At 37.8% G+C, this 18529-nt stretch overlaps 1 protein-coding gene across 2 annotated transcripts in view; it reads left to right on the forward strand.

Annotated features, from left to right (window-relative positions):
• The first annotated feature begins 3978 nt into the window (after positions 1-3978).
• SMARCA5 (SWI/SNF related, matrix associated, actin dependent regulator of chromatin, subfamily a, member 5) overlaps positions 3979-18529 on the forward strand; it is a 42743-nt gene continuing 28192 nt past the window's right edge. Inside the window, exons 1-6 of one of the 2 annotated variants that reach the window (XM_033215361.1) lie at positions 3979-5039; positions 8347-8424; positions 12356-12522; positions 15858-15958; positions 16945-17045; positions 17778-17957. In XM_033215361.1, coding sequence (XP_033071252.1) covers positions 4863-5039; positions 8347-8424; positions 12356-12522; positions 15858-15958; positions 16945-17045; positions 17778-17957 — 804 coding nt within the window. In that variant the 5' untranslated portion in view covers positions 3979-4862. The remainder of the gene's footprint in view (positions 5040-8346; positions 8425-12355; positions 12523-15857; positions 15959-16944; positions 17046-17777; positions 17958-18529) is intronic. The other variant, XM_033215362.1, reaches the window with a different exon arrangement.

An 18529-nucleotide genomic window follows, 5' to 3' on the forward strand; every position in this document is an offset into this window, starting at 1 on the left:
TTTGCTTTGAAGTCCACTTTATCTGATGATATAGCCACTCCTGTTTTCCGTTTACTAATGTTTTAATGATATATCTTTTCTATCATTTTACTTTCAATATTTTGAGCAAAAGACTGCCTAATTTCCTTTGTCTGAAGTTCCTTTTAATAAATGAGATAAGAACTAAATAAAAATCTCTAATTTCTTAATTGAAGTTTTGTAGTTTATTCTTTCAAAAAGGTTTCAAAGATGGTGGATAAAATTTAACTTTGGATCATAATATTTGAGTTTCTAGGAATACTTTATCTATAACCAGTCCAACAAAAAAGAAATTATTTTTTCATGAGCAGGAGGAAATGCAGAGAAAACTTGAAAAACTTTGACTATATAAACATATGTGTACATACCAAGCAGCTATAAAGTCTCCCACTATTTAGTTGGTGACTAAATATGAGGGGAATTAAGGGAATATATCCTTACCTATTTAACAGTACAGTTGTTGTTTCTCTTTAACTGAAATCTCTGTACACTGACAAATGACCTATGTGGGAGAACTCTAAAAAAGATACATACAAGGTGTAATCATTGGTATCCGGTGTTGGAAATACCCATTCTTAGATACAAACTCAATATGGTTTTATTGTCTTGCAGTAATCAGACTTTATTTTCTTAGGCTTTGACAAAAGGAGTTGCAAAGAAGAGAGGTGCTGCATTTCTTCTTTGTCCTTGAGAAAACATTAATTCCTATCTGTTACGGTTCAAGGACACAATGCTGAGAGCGCCCTGGCTCTTTGGCACATTTTTGTCCTCTGGCAACATCTCTTTGTTCCATTGTATTTCTGTACTGTACATGCTGTTCTAGCACATTAAATCTAACAGAGGAAATTTTAGGTGTAAACTGTGTATATAGATATTGAAGATAGAACACTAACATTATTTTACACTGTAGCATTCTGTTGCTGGGAACATAGCTAAAGCTCTAATCCTTTCTGGTGTTTTCTTGCTACCAAACCCCTTACCCTCCTCCTTCTTTGGTTCTTCTTCTTTCAATTAGACTCTGAACGTTAGGCTTATGATTCTCAAGGATAAGACTATCTGATACTTGAACGGAGAGCTCACTATATGTCAGGCAGTGTATCATAAACCTTGTACTGTCTCATTTCATTTTTATGACATCATAATAAGAATATTAACTCAAAATAAAGCTAGGATAATATAATAATAAAAAGATGAGAAAACTGATTTCAAAGAGGTCAGATAACTTGTCTGCATTCACACAGCTACTAAGTTTTAGAACCTGCACTGGAATCTAGGCTTGCCTGCTCCCCAACCCACTCTTTTACCAACACATGAATTCTATATTATGTGATCAATTCAACAAGTAGCTGCTAGATTTAGCCTTTTAGCAGGATTTTGTGATTTGGCCACCATATTAGTACTGCTATCTGCCTGAGGAACACAGCTAATGTCCCTGTAGCTGTTTCTAGGCTTCCTGTCTTTTCCGTAGCTCTTCTCTGCTTTTCCTTTCTGGTTCTCAACTCTGCCAAAAATCTTTTTCTCTATCACTTATGCTAGATAACTGAGTCCGAACATTCTGTGTCCCCTTTCTAGTTTCCATCTTTTCTCTATAATTTCCCCCCAAATGATTCTAATACAGCTTTCATATGATCATATGGGAAACTCACATATAAATGCACATGTTAAAAGACAATCACCATTTTGGATGCAATTTTTATTTATTTATGTGCATTGTTTTCCTTGCTATTCATTGCTTTCTTTAAATAGTTATCAGACTTAAGATCCTTCCATTTATATACCTATGTATAACTTTAGGGTTTCCAGACCAAGACCCAAGATTTCTACCTAAGACTATAAAAAGTGAAGAAACATTTTGAATACTAAATTAATGTTTCAGTCTATTTAATGTAAATACAAAAAATTATTCATCAAGTATTTATTAAGTATGTGTCAGGTTCCACCCTAGATGCTACTTTCTTACCCTTTCACATATTTTTTTTTTTTTTCGGTGAAAGAACGTTTTTTAAAATTAAAAATAAGTTTTCTAAAAATGGGGAGATGTTGGTCAAAGGATACAAAGTTTTGGTTATACAGGATGAATAATTTATGGAAATGTAATGTACAGCATGGTAACTATTGTTAATAATACTGTTTGCATCGTTGAAATTTGATGAGAGTAAATTTTAAATGTGCTCACCATGCTGGCAGGGATATGCTTATTAGCTTGATTGTGGTAATCACTTCATAACGTGTTTATATATCAAAACATCACACTGTATGCCTTAAATATACACAATTTTTGTCAATTATACCTTAGCAAAGCTGAAATTTTTTTAAAAAAGTTTTCTTAATAATAGGCAAATTCAGCAGTCTGTCACAGTGGCTGTCACCTGTAATCCCATCACTTTGAGAGACTGAGGCAGGTAGATGGCTTGAGCTCTAATTGTTGTTCAGGACCAGTAGAGGCAACATGGTGATCCCTGTCTACACACAATAAATACAAAAATGAGCTGGGCGTGGTGGCATGCACCTGCAGTCCCAGCTACTTGGGAGGCTGAGGTGGGAGAATTGCTGGACCCCAGGAGGCTGAGGCTGCAGTGACTCATGATTGGGACACTGCACTGCAGCCTACGAGACAAAGCAAGCTGCTGTCAAAAAAAAAAAAAAAAAAAAGGCAAATTCATTTTATACAAATGAAAAACTTGCAGTCAAGCAAAAAATAATTAGGAAATACCAGCAACAATCACTTTCAATACTTTTGTAAATATGCTTCCAACTTTTACCTACATTTTTGAACTGTTAAAAAAATTTTTTCAGTTAACACTTTATAAATTAACATTCTTTGGGGCTGGGTGCAGCGGCTCACGCCTGTAATCCCAGCACTTTGGGAGGCCTAGGCGAGCAGATCACTTGAGACCAGGAGTTTGTGACTAGCCTGGCCAACACAGCAAAACCCTGTCTTTACTGAAAATAAAAAAATTAGCCGGGCATGGTGGTGCACGCCTGTAATTCCAGCTACTACGGAGGCTAAGTCATGAGAATCCTTTGAACCCGGGAGTTAGAGATTGCAGTGAGCCGAGAGCACACCACTGCACTCCAGCCTGGGCGGCAGAGAAACTCTGTCTCAAAACAAAACAACCATTATTCTACATTAACGGTTGTTAAAGGTTAATAGTTCATTTTCTGTGTGTACAACAGTTTTAAAGACGTAACTTTAAATACTGGATTCAGCCTACTCCTGTTAGCTTTTTGCAGTTACATATGAAGAGCATGATGAACACCATTGTAGGTATTTATCTTTGCATATATCCTTAGACATTTCCTTACAGTCTAAGAACTAGCATTTCTAGTGGAGTGGGGACATTTTTCCAGATGTCAATTAAGGAATTATTTCATTAGTTAAAAAATTTGCAGGCTATATATTTAAAGGAGATTCTTTTTGTTTGGAATTCAACATAACCAGTTAGCTCAAACCTCAACTCTTGAAAAACGTGCCTCCTTTATTCAACAAACATTTATAGAATACTGAATATGACGAATAAAAAAAGATAAGTAAGACCCTATGCTGGGCAGATAATCTACTGTAGTATGCAGATTTGTTATCAAATAGACTACAATGTATTTAAATTTTGTAGGAGATGAATGCACAAGGCCCTTAAGCTACATTGAAGGCTGCCTAAGGCAGTATACAAAATTAGTGCTGAACACTTAGGGAGAATGTGCATTTTAATTTTAATGTTTGATGCTTGAGGAACAGATTACATCATACCACCCATCTTCCCCACATACTATTTGTGTTTCTCACTTACATGGTAGTGTGCATGTTATTTGCTTACCTTTAGCACATGAATTCAGAAGAAATATCATTTAACTCTGTGCTTAAAGAGGATATTTAGAAATAATTGACGCAGCTAACATGAGAAGGCAAAAAAAAAAAACCAAAAAAGAAAAAACTAACGGACTTTTTTTTTTTTTTTAACAAAACAGTTGAGACGTCATTTGGGGTAACCATAACGTCGTCAAGGCTGTGGCGTCACGCCTCTAAGCGGATAGGGCAGAAGTTTTGGGGCCAGACACAAGACTTCCAAGTTTGAATGGGCAGCGCAGAACTCGGGCAAGTTTTCCAGTCGTGCCGCCGATCCCAGCCAGGCCCAGAAGACACAACGAGAACCGTGAGCCCTTACGAAAGCCTAAAACACTGAGCTCGCGTCCTGCCAGGCAGCAGACGCACAAACCTACGCCTCCGAACGCTCCCTCGTTGTCCCGCCTACTCTTCTCTCCCGAACCCGCTAGAGGTCTGGAGGAGGAGGGGCCAAGGGTGAGGAGGAGGGGCCAAGGGTAAGGAGGACAGTGTGCGCATGCGCACTCGGTACCCAGTCAGGGAGCCAATAAGAAATCTCGCGAGGGTTGAAAGTCGGTGGCGTAGGTAGTCGTCCTGGATGCTGGCGAGATAGATGATATCTGCCAGAGGAAGAGGAGGAGGAGGCGGCGAAGCGTTTTCCCAGCCTCAGTCTCTCTTTCGTTTTCCTTTTCCCTTCCCCCAACCCTCCGCCCTTCTCTAAATCAGCCCGCCTTCCTTGACCTCAGTGACCCGTCTGGCCCCGCCCATCCTCGTCGACGTGATTCCCGCCGTGAGGTAAGCGCCGGTGGAACCTAGAGCCCCGCGGAAGAGCAGAACGTCTGGGAGTGTGCAGCTCCTGGGCCCGGCTCAGGCCCGTCGCGGAGGCGCGGCGCGGGGGAGCGCTCGGGTGGGAGTCTCGCTGCTCCACCAGTTTCTTGCGACGTAGCCACCCAGGCCTAGGCCTCCGCGTCCATCCCCGCCGGACTCGGCCTCTGGCAGCAGCGGGTGACGCACACGGAACATCATGTCGTCCGCGGCCGAGCCTCCGCCACCCCCGCCTCCCGAGAGCGCGCCTTCCAAGCCCGCAGCCTCGACCGCCAGCGGCGGAAGCAACAGCAGCAACAAAGGCGGCCCCGAGGGCGTCGCTGCGCAGGCGGTTGCGTCTGCGGCCAGCGCGGGTCCCGCAGAAGCCGAGATGGAGGTGAGGGCGGCTTGCGGCGTGGGGAGCGGGCGCAGCGGGGAGGAGGAGCTGGCTCCCTCGCCAGATCGTGGCGATCGGACGCAGAGCTGGGCTTCTCTCTCTGTACCAGACTCAGCTTCACACCCTGTGGATACGAAATGATGCTCTCACCCTTGCTCCCTTGTTCTTAACCTATTCGAGCCAAGCAAAATGGATTTCCGGCTCCTCAAATTGAAATTATTTGTCTCTTTCGTGAATCTTGACAAATCTTTGAACGCTCTCAATGAACAGATGTTCTTGGTTACCGTGGCCCAGGGAGACCCATCGTTTTTTTTCTCACTAGACTCCCATAATTTCCTCTCCTACCTCTGAATGTGGTTTTTAGTTTCCACCAAACTTCGGGGAAGGGCGAGGAGATGACCCCTTAGGAGCGGGATGCACGGGCGGGGTGAAGGAGGCATTTAAAAGCAGCGCATCTGAGGACTTGGGCCTCCTTTTCTTCTTCCCGTTCCTTGCGGGGGCGGTATCTGTTCTGGGCAGAAACAATGGCGAGAGCTGGATGGCCGAGTGCGCAGTGGGGATAAGCGGGGCGCAGCTGCTTCTGTGAAGGGAGAGGAAGCCCCTCCCAGGCACTGTTCCACTGGAAGGGAAGCAACCAAGGCAGCAGCAGCTGTCTCGGATCCCCCATCGAATTTAGGGGGGATGAGTAAGTGTAGGAATGAATTAGAGAACCAGGCGCAGTTGATTGGCTCTCAGTCCGGCACTTTTTCTCTTTTTGGCCTCTGGCCTTAAAAAAAAAAAAAATAGTACCACTTGGCTGCCGAGACTTCTGGGTTTGGGTTGGCCAGGGGATGTTGACAGTACTGAGGGGCTGGAAAGATGAGGAAACTGCCAGGCGGGTAAATTGGATATGCTTCCAGGCTTTGCAATATCTGGGGAAAAAGTAATTACTCCTTCCAATCGTTATCCTTGGCCTTCGACCTGTTTTGAAATATTTTGTAAGTCGGAGCCCAAAGATTTCTGGGATTTTCCTATCCTTAGAATGAAAGTAATACTGCTCCGAAGATGAGTCTTGACGCACATTGTACAGTAAGGAAATGGGAGCGTAGTTTACCATTGAGGCATTTGGCACAGTAGTTTTATTTGGGTAGCTGGGGTTAAGTAACATTAATGTTAGTAATCTTTTAAAGAACTTTTAGTGTGAGGGTAGGTTTAGTGACATAGGAACTCCTGATAGTTCCTGTAGTTTTGAGTGATTAAGGTAAGATTTCTTTCAAATTAAAATATATTCAGTGTTGTCTTTTTTTTCCCTTAAGGAGGTGGTTCTTTTGGGTTACCAGGGCTCTTTAACTTGAATTCCCGTTCCAAGGCTTAAGGGGTTTGATACAAAGCAATTGTGTGTAACTGTGTAGTTCTCGACAAAAATCTGTTTGTAGTTATCCTCAGCCTCTCAAAGGGGGGTCTGCCATCCAAACTTTGGAAAAATAAATTTTCACCAGAGGTCTTAATATCTGAACACAGAGTAATGTTACGCCGAAAGCAAGTCAACTTTTTTGACTTGAAGTTGCTATTTTAAATGAAAATTGATTTTAAGTTTAAATGTGAGTATAGATGTTATCACTACCGTATTAAATTAGTGATATTTTCATTTGCCAGATGGGGAAATTGAGTTCTGCTAGGTAGAACCTGTGATAAAACTCAGGTCTGCCTTTCAGAGTGAGCCTTTTCCCACCCATCTTGCTCTGCCGTGTTCTTACTAAAAAAACATATTTGGCAGTTCAATTTATTGAATAACATAGTTATTTTTACCTTCCTAGTATAGAAATATTAGGAATTTTATTTTTTATGCATCTTATGACTGACTCATTTTGTTCTGTTTTTTTGTTGTTGACATAGTGTGATTTTTTTGTCGTAAAATGTACTGTCAGTTTCCTGTTTAACAAAATTCAGAATCACTACAATTCATGATAAAAACTAAGTTTGAGCACACATGCCTAATATATGTCACAACTTAATCTGTTTTGCACTTGGAAAATGAATATTTTATAAATGCCTTTTTCTTGTTTGGAAGTATGATCTAAGGTGTTTTTCTAAAATCACAGAATAAACTCAGCATTCATGAATTTGTTGTGTGTGTGTGTATGTGTGTGTGTGTGTGTGTGTGTGTGTGTGTGGCAAAGCTGATTTTCCCAGAAATAGCCTCCCTATGTATTCAGTTACTTTTTTTCTTTTTGCATGATACTAACAGGTCAATGGAGCAACTTGTTTTTTAGTTATCCTTTTGGCAATGTGGAACTCTTCTGTGTTCATCCTCATCTCTATTGACTAGATTGATGCGCCAATAATATGTCAAAATGCCTGGAAGTCAGTTTTTTTTTTTTTTTTTTTAAACTATGGAAGAAATAATGACTACCGTTGGAAAGCACAATTTATTTTTGTAGGTTGCATTTCATGACATTTTTGAATTTTGTGAACGACTGGGTAGGTGGCTTTGTCACTTACATATGGAGACCAGAGATTTATGACGAGCATAGGGTCACACAAGTGCCAAGGGTCTTACAATGAAGTTATACTTGACTTAAGGTCATTTTACCTTTTATTCCAGTACCATACCAGGTCTCCTCCCCACAACCTCTTGGTCACAGATAGTTTTATTATAGCGTGTATTGCTAAGCATAGATTTGTGCATCTTTAATGAAGATTATACTTCTGCTGATTTTTTTTAATGGATGAATAGAACTTTGCAGTGTAGAAGTTGTTGATTTTGTTGCTTGTCACATATGAATGTCAGGATAAATACATTTGCAAGAATAACGTTTATTACTAGTTTAGGACTCAGACTGTAGTTAGAGTATTCAATTTAGGCTGGGAGAAAAAGTTTTCGTAATATTCCAGATGGAAATCAGGGTGACTAATCCTGATTTCTTTGTATACATTTGTGTAGTAGCACAGTAGATACTGTAGTTTTGTGACAAAAAGGGAACTTTCCCCATATTTTATACTGTTTAATTTGGTTTCATGGTTATTACAGAAAAGAGAAACAGATTGGTTTGTATTAAATGTAGTTTTCTTTTAGGATGATGAAGATAATCTTGTGTTCTAATCTTTGCAACAACCATCCAGTTTATATGGGTTAAATAGGTTGTTATCCCCATAGTATCTAATATCATTTTATCAGTTTTTCTGTTAGTTTAGATGACAACCATTTAAGTTTCTAGGAAGTTTGAGGTGAGAATATATTATTAGAGATGTGGTTTGGGCAGAAATTGGTCTGTAATGGTAGTTTACTATTTGTGAAGACCAATTCTATTTAATGTTTTCTTTCTAGCAGGAATTATTTGATGATGCGTCACCTGGAAAGCAAAAAGAAATCCAAGAACCAGATCCTACCTATGAAGAAAAAATGGTATGTTCTAGGCTTATGAATAGAGTCTATAAAGAAAACTTTTTATTAGGTGATTAAATGTACTAAACGTCTATCTTAACCCATTTTGTGTTACAACAGTACCACAGACTGGGTAGTTTATAAAGAAAGGAAATTTGTTTCTTAGAGTTCTGGAGGTTGGGAAGTCCAAGGTCAAGGCCAGCATTTGCTGAGGGCCTTCTTGCAGCATCATTGTATGGAGGAAGGCCAAGAGAAGAGAGCAAGACAGGACTGAACTTTCTTTTATAACAAGCCCACTGGTGATAACCTCCTCCTGAGATAATGACAGTAATCTTTTCCTAATCACCTCTTATTAGGCCTTACCTCCCAACACTGTTGCACTGGGGATTACATTACAACATGGGAGATTTGGAGAGGGACACAGTCAAACCATAGCAACATCTGTTCAATTTTGTAATTAGGGCACAGATATCCATTTGAAATATGTGTAATGTGGAATACTATAACTTCCGTATCTTATATGTCTATTTAAACCAAATGGAAGTATTGTATGAATTAACATAATATGATGTCATTATCTGGTTATGTTAACAACACCTTTAAAAATTTAACCTTGGAAGTGAGGTGACCAGAATAGTTCCTCAATGTATGTTTATTCTGCACCTGGCTAGCATTATACTCTGCTAGTTACCAAAAAAAGAAATATGCTCCTTGCTCACAGCATTTTTATATTATAGATGCGATCTTTACAAAAAGAACATGACATTATACTGGAGTCATTCAAGTCCCAGTTCACATTCTGTACCGTCTAAGAAACTTCTCAAAACTATGACTTGACTTAAACGGTACCTACACAGAGCTTTAAATTTAAATTCAGTTTTAATAATAATATTAGTGGCTAACAGTGAATGTATGCCATATCTGGCCCTGTTCTGAATGCTTTATATGAATTAAACTCATTTAATTGTATTGAAATCTTAAAAAGTTAAGATAACAATGTATTAAATAAGAATACCACTACACAGTGTGCTCCTGTAGGGTAAGAACAGTGTTTTAATCTTTCTTTCTGTCTTCAGTACCCAGAACAATATCTGGCACATAGCAGATCTTACATATTTTTTAAAACATACTTTTTTCCTTTGACTTTCTCTTCCAAATCAGTAAATATTTTTGAATCTAACTTCAAAATCTTAAAATTATGATATGTATTCTATGTGCATATAATACTATGTAAATTATAAATGATTTGTCTTTAGGTTTGATTTGTTACATAGTTTACATATATATATGTAACTGTCACTTTTTTTGCTATCAAATTTAGAGAGAAAATAGATTTGCCTCTGTTTTTTAAAGTGAATACTATTTTGAATACAGTCTACATATTTTAATACTGCTTTAACTCTTTATAGTTTAGATTCTGACACTATACCAGTGAATCTAATTGCCAGTTCTGAGGCTCAGTTTTAGTTTCTTGATTTGTGCTTGATATTGTTGACCATTCCTCAAAAATCTTGACTTGCCTTGGAAGACGTTTTTTCCCTTGATAATATCCTCTTTGCTTTTTTATTCCTTTGTCTTTCCTTATTAAAATTTGAACATTTCTTCCTAGACAGTTTGATTCTTACTGGTTTTTACCTGGTGTATTTAAACTGAATATTTTCAAATACTTAACCTCTAGCCCAGAAGCCTGTTATCAATATTTTCATTTACTTTAAAATCCTATTCATACCTCTTACTTGAGAATATCCAAAACTGTATTCATAATTTTTACTTAACATATCTTAGCGTTACCTCAATGAATGAAAACTCCTCTTCAGGTATACTCAAGATGTCCATGACATTACTGCATACTTTTTAATAATAAGTTTACTTACAAGTTTATTCTTTTTTCCATATCACCCTCGTTCAGTATTTTTCTATTATTGCATGGATTATTTTGTGCTTCTTTATTTGCCCCCTTTCTTATGATCTGGCCCCTTCTGAGTTTCTTAACAGTTTTGCAAAGTATTATTTAGGACACAAATTTGACTGTGAAATGGAGGTTTTTCAGTGGTTTTCTACAATGCTTTTCATTTTCTTAGTGGCCTTTATTGGAACTCTTCTCATTTCTTCCAGGTTTTTCAGTCTCCCAGCATCATTTTGTTTTTTGACATCGTCATCTTCACCTGAACAGTTTTTTTCTCAGCAAGCTCCCTTGTCATCTGCTAGTTCCTAACCATAGATAAGTTCACTATCCACTCTTCATTCTTGAACCCAGAATGCTGAGTACTACTTCAGAAAACTAAATACTAGTGCTGATTGGTGCCAGAATAAGTGTATGGTTTTTATTTTCTTGGACTTTGAGTATTTATTGCCTGTCAATCTCATTTAGCCATTCTAAAATGTGCCCACTCTGATCAGTCTTTCTTCTCCATTTCTCCCATGCCCTCATTTTCAGTCTTCCTCCACAAAGAATTGCAGGCCTGTCTTTATTTTCTTTCTCTTTTCAAACATATGTATAGCTCTACTGTCCTACCTCATTTCTTCCTCTCTCAGAGAAAGAAGCTAATCCAAAGCTATTCATTTTAATTTCCATTTGATTTTGTAATTGATTTCTTCCAGGTTGCTAATCATACTCTCTTGTTCTGCTTTTTAGGTTCTGTTAGTTTTTCTCCCTCAAGACATTTCAGTTTTAACCTTTTAATTCTCTCAAGCAGTTTCTCTTGATTCCAAACATAATCACAATAATTATTTTTTTCAGTCCAAACATCTTCTAGATGCATGCTCTTGACTTATCTTTCATTATCTATAAATTAAGAAATGTAATTATGTAAAATTTGCATTCACATATGTATCTTGTTCAGTACTGTAAAAACAGTCCGTAATTTTGGGAAACATAAATAGCGGAGGCTTGTCATCTGTAGGACGTTACTGGGGTTCTAGCATGTTCTCAGTCTTGTTATTGTGCAGATTCATTTGCTGCAATGACTGCCATTTGTGACCCAATGGAACACTATAACCATGTGCCTTCCTAATAGTAAGTCGGGCTTCAGTTTTTACATTGGTGTGACCTTAAAAAATGATTGTGTTCCTTTTAAAAATACATAGTTGTTACAACATTATGGCATTTGGATACTTCTTGTGTTTGCTAGGCAATTGTCTTTTTGTAATTCGTTCCCAAACTGACATTTTAGACATTTATAGACGAAGATGTTGAGTAGTTGGTTTCCCTGTTTATTGAGCTTGTCTTGTCTTGCTTCTCCTTTGTTTCATCAAACTATTATTGTTTCTGTATAAAGGCTGCCTAATGGCTCTCAATTTCATTATTTTTATGAAAATTTGTCTTCAAGACTCTTAAGGGTTTTTTTTTTTTTGCCCAAGTAAATGTCTTTCATTCTCTCGGTTTTATAATAGGGAACATTCAAAGGGGCAGATGGCAGATACAAAAGGAAGGAATAGATCAAGCCCAATATCGTTTTAAAATTTGTCACATTTTTTCTAGCTTCTGAATAAATTCACTTGTGTTGCACAGTGCCTCTTAATATTTTAAAAATTGTTCCAATCAACTATATTGAAGTATTATTGACATAAAATAATTTTAAGTTTGCAATTCAATGAGTTTTAGCAAATATTTATTTAAATACCGTCACAATCATGATGCAGAGTAGTTCCATCATCCCCAAAAAGTTTGCTCCTGCTCCTTTATAATCAGTTCTTGCTCCCACCTTCTTGCCACTTCTGATCTGCTTTCTATCACTAGTTAGCATTTCATTTAAGTGGAATCATACAGCATGTAGTCTTTTGTGTTTGGCTTCTTTCACTTTGCATAGTGCTTTTGAAACTCATCCATGTTGTTGTCTGTATCTGTAGTTCTTTTTTTTGGGGGGGGGGGTGCTGAGTTCATTGTATGGAGGCATGATTTCTGAAGTTTTAATGGATACTCTGATAAAATGTATCTTAAATTTTTTTTCAGCAAACTGACCGGGCAAATAGATTCGAGTATTTATTAAAGCAGACAGAACTGTTTGCACATTTCATTCAACCTGCTGCTCAGAAGACTCCAACTTCGCCTTTGAAGATGAAACCAGGGCGCCCACGAATAAAAAAAGATGAGAAGCAGAACTTACTATCAGTTGGCGAGTGAGTAATAGTTTAAACTTCATAGTTCAACCAAACTTATTTTTGATAGTCTTCAGTAGAAGCATAAAATCACTATGATAAATAACTTAAAACATTATTTTAGTGCCATTATTTATTTGGCCCTGCTTGACTTGGCATGATTTAGCCATAAATGTATAAGTATATAAAAATATGCATATTGATTAGAGCACAGTGGCTCTTGCCTGTAATCCCAGCATTTTGGGATACCAAGGTGGGAGGATTGCTTGAGTCCAGGAGTATGAGAGCAGCCTGGGCAACGTAGGGAGATCCCATCTCTACAAAAAAAGAGAACAATAGAACTGTATAACGCCTTATTTTTTGTAGCATTACACAGTTTATGAATTGTAACAATCATACTGAGTATGGAATTTAGATGTCATGTCATTCCTCAGAGAGGAACCAAATGCAGAGGGTAAGTGGCTTGTTTAATATCACATTGAAAAATGATCCAGACTTGAATTTGAATCTGACTTGGGTGTGCTCTAGGCTCCTCCATCACATACAGATGTTGACGGTATTTTATCTAAAGTGTGGTGTGTGGGATATTGTGATGACTTACATCACAGCAGCTTGTTTAAACTTTTTGTTGCATACTTAGTTGTTTTTATTTAAATTGAAGTGTCAGGTTGTATGCCGTCCTTTGGTGGTGGTTGAAAATAATTCTTACATGTTGAATTGGAAATTCTCTAGAATTTTTGTCCTGGTTGGATAAATAAGATGTTTGATTAGTAATAGTAGATTTAGGGCAGTCTTGGCTCCCTGAAATGGCTTTGTGTAAAATTCCCAAAGTGAAAACTGTGATTAGTAATTAAAATACAAAAGATTGTGTAAAAGAAATATCAACAAGGTTAAATTCACTACACAATTTGTTGAAAGGGAAGTATGAGCTTCATCTTGAAGGGGTTATCGTGGTAAGCATAATACCTTTTATTTGGGGTATTTCACTCATTCAGTGTCTCTTATTTCTCATCCATTGTGACCAAAGCACTATTTTATTTTATTTTATTTTATTTTTTTTTTGAGACGGAGTCTCACTCTGTGGCCCGGGCTGGAGTGCAGTGGCCGGATCTCAGCTCACTGCAAGCTCCGCCTCCCGGGTTTAAGCCATTCTCCTGCCTCAGCCTCCCAAGTAGCTGGGACTACAGGCGCCCGCCACCTCGCCCGGCTAGCTTTTTTTGTATTTTTTAGTAGAGACAGGGTTTCACCGTGTTAGCCAGGATGGTCTCGAACTCCTAACCTCGTGATCCGCCCGTCTCGGCCTCCCAAAGTGCTGGGATTACAGGCTTGAGCCACCGCACCCGGCCATCAAAGCACTATTTTAATACTTATTAAAATATTTCAGACTTCAGAAGTTTGCAGATATTTAAATATCATTAGTGTCATGGCGTGAAACTGGAAACTACTGTAATGAATATTGTTATGAGATAGTCAATATGATGTCTCGAAAAGAAACACTTCTGTTATTCTTTTCTATTTTATTATTATCCTAATTGGAAATACATAATACATTGTTCGGCTTGATGTGTTATATACTGTTACTGGGGAGAAAGAGTCCTAGTTAACAGATTTCTTTACTCTTCAAACCATTTTAAATGGGAAGCTAATTTACCTAAAGTAATGAGGGTGATAGTATTGTCTTTGAGTATCAGGAATACATTTTTTTAAATCTTTTTGTTGTTTGTTTTTATTGAGACAGAGTCTTACTCTGTGACCCAGGCTGGAGTGCAGTGGTGTGATCTCGGTTCACTGCAACTTGTGCCTCTGGGGTTGAAGCAATTCTTGTACCTCAGCTGGGGTAACAGGCTCACGCCACCAAGCCCAGCTCATTTTTTTTTTTTTTTTTTTTTTTTGAGACGGAGTCTGGCTCTGTCGCCGGGGCTGGAGTGCAGTGGCCGGATTGCAGCTCACTGCAAGCTCCGCCTCCCGGGTTCACGCCATTCTCCTGCCTCAGCCTCCCGAGTAGCTGGGACTACAGGCGCCCGCCACCTCGCCCGGCTAGTTTTTTGTATTTTTTAGTAGAGACGGGGTTTCACAGTGTTAGCCAGGATGGTCTCAATCTCCTGACCTCGTGATCCGCCCGTCTCGGCCTCCCAAAGTGCTGGGATTACAGGCTTGAGCCACCGCGCCCGGCCACATTTTTGTATTTTTAGTAGAGATGGGGTTTCACCATGTTGGCCAGGCTAGTCTCGAACTTCTGATCTCAAGTGATCCACCCACCTCGGCCTCCTAAAGTGTTGGGATTACAGGCATGAGCCACTGTGCCTGGCCAGGAATACGTTGTTCTTTTTTTTTTTTTTTTTTAGGCATTCACAATTATATTCAGTTTTTAACAATAAATGACAACTCAACTTTTAAGTTTTACAACTGTAATAAGCATTTTGAGAGTAACTATAAAGGATATTTTATAAAAATGTTAAAATTATCTCCCAGTTTATGGAGAATAAGTTGGGGATGGAAGTAGATCTTTGTACTCAATTTCATAGGCTCAGAATGCAGAGAAGTACAAGGAATAACAGACTAGGATGTACTGATTATGATTAGAAGCATATCTAACAAACAAGAAGGCCCATGAATTTCTGAGGAATGCTTCTATCTTGGAAGGCCAGTTATCCTTTTACCACGCATGTAGTTTTGGTAGAAATGAAGTTACAAATTAGATTCAGGGGTCTCAGTAGAGGCATAACCTGCCTTTTTCCAAATAAGATGAAAATATTTGTTGAAAGTGTCAGAATTGGGGAGTAAGTATTAATAGTTTTATTGAACCGAGCCCTTTAGAGATTAATTGACAGTATTAAAACTTGAGAAAATCAATTTTCAAGAGGGTATATCTGATTCTCTTAGGATGTAGAATTTAGATGTGTATTTAAAAATATTTTTGGTTAATCCCTGGTCACTGCTTAAATTTCTGAGTCCTCATGCTGCCCCTTTTGCTCACAGTTGCAGTTTTAAACATGTGGTTTCTGGAACTTTTTTTCCCTTGGCAGAAAGATTTTTAAAAAGGTGTACACTTTAAAATTCAAATATTGAGATTTTCTGACTACATAGTTCTTGAAATTTGACTATCATATTTGAGTTTATTGGGTTGTGGTTAATCTATAATACTGCTATATTTTAATAACTAATGTATATTTTAAATAATTATCTAAAATGTTGCAGATTTAAATTTACTCATATTTTCTACTGTTCACTGGTTGATGCCTGTTAGAAATTTAATTTTGTGGAATCTTGGTCAGCCACTTGACTATGATGTTGAAATAGTAGCTGATAATTAAAGCCAAAACTCAAATCAGGTAATTTTGTTTTCATCTTAACAGTTACCGACACCGTAGAACAGAGCAAGAGGAGGATGAAGAACTATTAACAGAAAGCTCCAAAGCAACCAATGTTTGCACTCGATTTGAAGACTCTCCGTCATGTATGTTAAACACACCTGATTTTTAAAAAAATTGCCCTTTGAGACATCCTTTGGTTAATGTTTTGGATTTGTGTAGGCTACTATCTGTGAAGCAAATTTTTAGTAATCTTAGGTGTTTATTGGTTGCGAAATAAACTTCAGATTTTGATGGAGATGAGAGCGTATTATAGGACAGTAGTGCTGTATTTCAAAGTTATATAAAATGTCATTGTGTTTGTTATTGCCCTGAAGTATATGTAAAACTAGGGATCATTTTGCTTTATTTTTGTCCCAGATAAGAAAACTAATTTATTTTAAAAAAGGTACTTCATGAACACATCTGCTTAGTTATTTTCTGATGTTTTTATATTAATTTGTTTTAATATTTTGTGAAATGTATTTGTTTATTGGTTAGCTTTTTATCCTCAAGTGTTTTTCAAAAGGAAATGAGGGGTACGCTGTGTACATATTAAAAAAGAAAAATCAGGTGACTGTTATGTATATTTGGTAATTATTCTGGGGAGCAAAATAAGTAGTATACCCTGAAAGAGAGCACATTGGAATGTGTAAGATATATTGGAAAAGTAACTTAGGAATTTCCTATTTCCTTTTTTTTATTAGAAAGAAAATAAAATCCCCAGATAACCTGTATCTGGTCTTTATGAAAGCCGAAAATACTTGATTAGGAACACTTGGGTTGTCATTAAAAAGACAAGAGGCCAAAGAGTCTCTCGGAGCAGTATATGGGTAACGTAAGAACTGAGTTGTTGGAGTGGGTACTCTGATTCCTGCAGTCATGTTTCCCGCACTTGGTTATCTTCCATGTCCAGCATATACACTTCAGACCATGGCAGCTACCTGTAGTACTTTGGAACTTGCACAGTTCCTATTCTTCAAGAATCCCTTAGTAATGAAAATGAAGTCAGTAGGTATTGTAGGCCCAGATGAAGAGATTGCCTTGTATTTCTTGTCTTAAAATGCGTATTGTGCTTTTCTTTTGTTCTTAGATGTAAAATGGGGTAAACTGAGAGATTATCAGGTCCGAGGATTAAACTGGCTCATTTCTTTGTATGAGAATGGCATCAATGGTATCCTTGCAGATGAAATGGTATGTGTTGGTAGATTTTTTGAAGGGTATGTTTTGTATTTAAAATATCTTATACATTAAATTGACAACAGTTTCTTACAGTCTCCAACTGTTAGCAAATGGATCCTCTCTGAAACTGGTATAAGCAGCTTGCCTTAATTGCGTGTGATCTATATTTTAATTGTGAGAAATTTCCATCTGTGAAAATATAATAAATTTAAAAACAGTACATTTGAGAAACATGTTTTTGGATGACTTTTATAGTACACTGCTTTATTTCCTTCCAATTCTGTAAAACACAAGTGAGGTCATTAGTTGTTTATAAACGATAAGCATTTTTTCCAGGTGGTAGCTTGTACAGTTCTTATAAAACATTTTATCTTTTGTTAACTACTAGTTATGTAATGAATGTTTTAAAAAGTTTCCTTATTGCTATAGTGCTAAAACGTTTAATTGGTTGAAGAAAGTATGAAGTCAAAAGAAACGTGTTTCAATGCTAGCTCTGCTAGATGGCTTTGGGAATGTCACTTAAACTGGGCCTTATGTGGGTGATAATAATACCTCCTTTAGAGACTTGCGAAGATTATATGACATAACACTTACAAACTTTGACATATGTTAAGTTTTTGCCATTTATTAACTATTATAAATATGTGGTATTTCTCTTAAATATTTATCTGTATGTTGGGAGGTATAATTGTGAAATAATGTTTTTGTTTTTCATTGCTTCACGGTTATTTTGAAATCTTTTAGGGCCTAGGAAAGACTCTTCAAACAATTTCTCTTCTTGGGTACATGAAACATTATAGAAACATTCCTGGTCCTCATATGGTTTTGGTTCCTAAGTCTACATTACACAACTGGATGAGTGAATTCAAGAGATGGGTACCAACACTTAGATCTGTTTGTTTGATAGGAGATAAAGAACAAAGAGTAAGTTTCTAGTATTTCATTGCATTTTTGATGCTAAAATAATTTGAATTCAGGCTTGAGTATGGGTATAGCAGAAGGAAGGATAAAAGCAACGGGATCTTCGCTAATATTATTTACAAATGTAGCATCGTCTTGGTGGATAAAAAACAGCACTTTGGGAGGTTGAGGCAGGCGGATCATGAGGTCAGGAGATCGAGACCATTCTGGCTAACACAGTGAAACCCTGTCTCTACTAAAAACACAAAAAATTAACTGGGTGTGGTGGCACACGTGGCCTGTAGTCCCAGCTACTCGGGAGACTGAGGCAAGAGAATTGCTTGAACCTGGAAAGTAGAGGTTGCAGTGAGCCGAGATGGCGCCACTGCACTGCAGCCTGGGCGATAGAGCAAGGCTTCATCTCAAAAAAAAAAAAGAAAAAAGAAAATCATACTGGGAAGAAGACACTGGAAACTGTAGAAAGCTGTAAGAATATATTGTGTTTCTCTCCCTTTTGGGAGTGGTTGTATAAAATCAGTGGTTTTGCTCTCATTAGAAGTGTTTTCTCGTTTTTAAAAGATGTTTTGAAATGTGAG

The sequence above is a fragment of the Trachypithecus francoisi genome, unplaced genomic scaffold (genome assembly GCF_009764315.1).
Source record: "Trachypithecus francoisi isolate TF-2019V2 unplaced genomic scaffold, Tfra_2.0 Lachesis_group1, whole genome shotgun sequence".
Taxonomy (NCBI): Eukaryota; Metazoa; Chordata; class Mammalia; order Primates; family Cercopithecidae; genus Trachypithecus; species Trachypithecus francoisi.